This window comes from Crassostrea angulata, chromosome 2 (genome assembly GCF_025612915.1).
Source record: "Crassostrea angulata isolate pt1a10 chromosome 2, ASM2561291v2, whole genome shotgun sequence".
Lineage (NCBI taxonomy): Eukaryota > Metazoa > Mollusca > Bivalvia > Ostreida > Ostreidae > Magallana > Magallana angulata.
In genome coordinates this window covers 15,438,784-15,443,967 of record NC_069112.1, presented here as the reverse complement: position 1 = coordinate 15,443,967, position 5,184 = coordinate 15,438,784, and the positions used below count along the sequence as shown (strand labels likewise).

The window sequence follows — 5,184 nt, the reverse complement described above, 5'->3', positions numbered from 1 at the left end:
ACGTCTTATGTATATATATATATATATATATATATATATATATATATATATATATATATATATATATATATATATATATATATGTAAGCTTTATATTATAAATAAAAAGCTTTTAACTCATGTCTTTTAGTTTGGTTGTTGTTCTCCAATTGTAAAGACTGACTGTCAAGAATTATAAAAAAAAAACGAAGAAAATTATGTTAAGGTTATTCGATGAAGTTCTAGAATGCACCTTGATAGGAAATGTATTTTGAGCTCGAGGACAGCTAAATGTAGCCGCATATTTGAATATTAATAGCAGAAAAATAAAATAAAATATCTAAAAACTATAAGCAAAAATATAAAACACACAGTTGATATTATTTCTATAACAGTCATCGTTTTTTGTTTAAGAGTCACCAATCCAGTCTTTCTTTACAAGTCTTGATTTCACAAAATGATCGACCTTTGATATATATTTTTGGGAGTCTAAATAAAGCAGTGGACAATGCACTCGGTGTTCATCGCTGCGTCCCCGATCTCCGGTTCAGATTGTATGTGAATAGGTATGGTAGCCGGCAATATGTTCTCTGGTTTCCCCGACTTCCTCCTACATCATTGATCCCCTCTCATCACCGTCCCTGCCAACGACTGATATTAACATAATCTGTAAAACCTGTCTTTTTCAAAAAGTGTAAGATGAATAAAGTTCAGTTCAGATGTTTTCTATTATATCAAGAAAAGTATTAACCTTTGGTACGTTTGACATGAAAAGCTTGCAGAAAAGATGCATTCCCCCATGTATGAATCATATACGACAAGTTTGCAAAATAATAACACTTTGCTTTGATCTGCTCAACTTACGCTCCTAATTCTCTGTTCAAGTTGTCCTAGGCATTAATGAGTTTCACAGTATACGATATTATTTTACAATGTGATTTTTAGCTGGCACCTTTACAAATATCGTACTTTATTGTACTGTATCTGTCAAAATTGAACTCTAGGGATAACTGATCAATTTATATTTTATGCCATTGACGAGCTACCACCATATTTTCATCACACTACCTTTATATATTGCCGCTAAGTAGTTAGAATTTAATTTAATGCTATTACTTTGCAGGTCTAATATTCAATCAATAATCTTGCGATCCACTCATTGGGGTTTTAACATATACATGTAGTTTAAGGTACAACGTGATTTTTTCTAAAGGGAAATGTGCGGCAATATTGTAGTTTTGAGGATAATAATGTGAAAATTTCTTGAACTAGCTTGTTTTTGCTCTAAGCTGACCAAATCCTGTTGCCAACAGATAAAAAAACAGATTAAAACGTTAGAAACTTTTGAAAGCATAAATTAAAAATTTGAAAGAGAAAATTTAGACATAATAAAAAAATTATCATTATGATGATACGAAATGTTTTGAAGCCCAATCTCAATATCAACCTAAATATTTTGCATTGCAATATTGTTGGACACATTAGATTTCGAGGATCAATGTAAAAAATATCATACGATATGCTACGGAATCATTAAAATTGATGGTTGCTCAATTTTAGTGGTATTTGAGAGTAATCCTACCCCATGAAGAGGCATATTCTCGACGAAAAAAAATTGAAAGAAATTTTCAATTGAAACTGAAAACCGACACATATAGGAAATTTTATCTCAACGAATATGCCAAAAAAACCAACAATCCACCAAAATTGCCCCCCCCCCCCCCGCAAATTTAAATGATTCCATAGAAGTGGTGGAAATTCCCAGTAATCATCGTCATCAAAATGAACCCAACGTCAGCATGCGTCACATTTTTAGCTTTCATGTTTATATGATATATAGCGGTTATTCATCCTTGAAGAATACGGGCACGCACACCGATTATTACATTTACTGTGCTAGTCAAGGGGATTTTTTTTTATTAAAGTCTTTTGTTTTTAATATAAAGGATACAATGTTATTTGATAAAAAGTTGTGATATATAAACGTTTGGAATAAATTGGATATCAACTAGTTTTAAAAGTAATCAATGAATATAATATTTGTTGAATGTTTGACTTAAACCAAACATAATTGAAATGCTGATTGGCCTACAAGATACGCAGTTCATTTCATGTTTACGTGTCTTGACTAAAACCCACCAGGAAGAAATATTGTTCCGTGTAGGGTAGTTTAATTACAATTCTGATACGCACTTTAACTAAACAAAACAATGATGGCGGCAGTTGACGTTTATTTCATTGCACTTTTACCTGTAGTGTGTATCCAGTGTGCTTCTAGTTACAGTAAGTATACTTTTCCATTAGTGTCGAAAAACATATTACGAAAATCATAAATGTTATCATATTGAATCATATAATGAATGTGAGGCACATGTGTGTGACAGATCAAATAGGTGGAACATGATAACAAACATATTTTTCTTCTTTCCTTTAGTACAGTACTGTTTTTAATATTTGCAGACAAGGCATAACAAGTTTTCAATTGATCTCCATAACATCCTCAAACACTTATTCAGACAATGTTTGTGACTGTTTTTTATATTAAATTTCTTTTAAAGTTAATCTCCTACTTTTTAATAACTTAGTAAAAATCAAACGAACACATAAAATGTTACTTTTATTAAATCCTTACAGCATTATATAAGTTTAAAAATCACTATGCTTGATCAACGATGTACATTTGTTTCATGTTTGAAATAGGGTTCCAGAGGCAATAAACTGATTTAAAATTCCATTATGTGTATTTTTAAACGAAATAGAGACGTCTTAGGTTTCGTCTATGAGACCGGTTTAAAATGAAAAATAATTTGAATCGCCGATGCAATTCATTGTTGTTAGCGAGAGCTTTCAACATATTTACGTTCCGCAAGTACACACTGTGCATGCTTAACCTTGGTTGATACTAAAGAAAAACTGGCACTTACAAACCTACATCATTATTAAATAAAGAATGATGATATTTTAAATTTGAGATTTTTTGTCTTTTAATAGCAAGCTGTCATTGTTATCATGTTTATTAATTGTTTATTTTTCTCGACCGATTCTTCACTAATATGTTATGTTGTTAAAACTCTCATGTCACACTTTAAATGTAAACACATCAGATGTACTTTAGTGGTAAAAGTAGTTCTAATGTAGATATAAGGGTTGTTTTCGGGATGACAGACATTTTCAGTTAGTACACATAGGTAATCATCAACCTTCGTTTTAGTTTTGGTTGAATATTTAAATCGCAAAAGCAACCATCTGCTGTGGTGTGTCAGAATATTGAAGTCTCCTAAACCTCTAAGCAATGCTGTATGCATTTGTTAAATTTACAATTAAAATAATAGATCAATAAGATAGCATTAGACTTTCTTCTACAGCATGGGTAAGTCTTGTTACACTACTACTGTTTTCGAATATTAGATATTCCTAGGTGTATTAGCTTATCTTTAAAACATATTTTAAGAAAGATGTATCTACATATTAAAAACTGACAACGAATGTCAACTTGGTGAAAATAGAGGTATAATGTTTTATTCTATTATTTTACAACGAAAAATTCATCAATATAGCAAATAAGTTGAGAATGGGTCTCACATCCTCATAGAAATACACACGATTCGAATTTGGGTGTTACATTCAGTATTATAATACACGATCAAAAAATCTCAATGGAATAACCATTATTATATTGATTAAAAATAGTGTCTTACATGTGCATTTCTTACATATGCTTAAAATTGTGTGTACATATTTTTCAAACGGCGCAAATGATTTTGAATATGCAAAACAAATATTTCACTGTACATCCCAACAGTAAAATCACTGACTACCTCTCAATATGTTGATTTAAATATTTGGTATAATTGTTCTTGTCTATTAAAGCTATGTCAAGTGGAATGTACATTAAGATTTGAATATTCCTCTCTATCTCGATTGTAAAATCAAATGAGACCCCACTTTATCAATAAGCTGATTTTCTCTTCCTTGATAAAATATCTTTATTGCCGAAACCATATTATTTTCCAAAACCACTCACATGTACATATGTATAACTCAAACAACTAAGTGCTTTGGTTTTTCAACTGCTTTTCGATGGGTTTTTTTTACAGTTCAATTTGTTGTTCCTGGCGTTACACAGGCGGAAAGTAGTTCAATGCATAATTCTGGTGGCGTATATCCTTACTGGCCAAACAGAACAGTAGATGGAAACTTCAGCCAAAATGCTAGAGCTTGTTTACATACAGCTGTATCGTCTGGTATCACTGAGGCTTGGCTACGAATTGATCTGCAAGCTGTTAGAAGTATAAAGTATGTGAAATTCTGGTACAGGAATGACAGTAAGTTGGAAAATTCAAAACAATATACATTGCATGTTAGGATAAATTGATAAAAAAACTATATATGTCAAGTGAAGGTGACAATGATATTTTTTTAATAGGGGCCGACGCGTCAACAAACACAATTCGTCTGTTAGGATATAGCATTAGAGGCTCGACCAACAGCCTTTTATCGGACACAAAAGTGTGCTACTCCGATAGCTCAGAAATACTACCCACAGTTATAGAGGCCGGGTGTAAAGTATTAGCGAGATACATCTGGTTTTATCAGACAAAGTCGCAGTCTGGAGAGGTTCCAATTCTCGAAATATGTGAAGTGCAGGTGTTTGGTATGGTTATTTTTTTACATCAGTACCTCCGTCAAAAATATTGACTTTCATATTTTTTCTCATGAGTTCTAAATATCATTACTTCATAAAAGTGTTTTTTTTTCAACAGTAAATGTTTTCGATGTTTAACTTTTAAAAAAATATATTTTCTTTAGCGTAGATCTGTTGCTAGTCCTTCTCTTTATCATGGTATAAAAGTTATTTCAATGTTAAATGTAGTCCATATAAATCGGTACAAAATGCTTAAACTACTTATGCTACGGATTTTGATTGTGTTCATACAAATATAAAAATGTTGCACCTTTTGATCAACAAAGGACAAGGAATTAATAAACTGCACTGAAACTAACTTGTTCAAAACAAACAAACATGTAACAACAAAAGTCCTTTATTAATGTATATACATATGACCTTGATATGTGTTTATTTTACAAACCATAGCACTGTGGTTTTTAGGAAGTTTCTTTATACATATATGCAATATAATGATATGCTTTACTATTACATAATGATCATGGTTAAATAAAAATTAGAATTAATACATATCAGGA

At 31.1% G+C, this 5,184-nt stretch overlaps 1 protein-coding gene across 5 annotated transcripts in view; it reads left to right on the top strand.

The window, feature by feature from the left end:
* Positions 1–2,093: 2,093 nt before the first annotated feature.
* LOC128170840 (multiple epidermal growth factor-like domains protein 11) overlaps positions 2,094–5,184 on the top strand; it is a 40,328-nt gene continuing 37,237 nt past the window's right edge. For 2 of the 5 annotated variants that reach the window (XM_052836595.1, XM_052836592.1), the window contains exons 1-3: positions 2,099–2,262; positions 4,077–4,304; positions 4,406–4,633. In XM_052836595.1, the coding sequence (XP_052692555.1) occupies positions 2,190–2,262; positions 4,077–4,304; positions 4,406–4,633 (529 nt within the window). In that variant the 5' untranslated portion in view covers positions 2,099–2,189. Of the gene's footprint in view, positions 2,263–4,076; positions 4,305–4,405; positions 4,634–5,184 lie in introns of all 5 variants that reach the window. The other 3 variants (XM_052836594.1, XM_052836593.1, XM_052836596.1) reach the window with 3 other exon arrangements.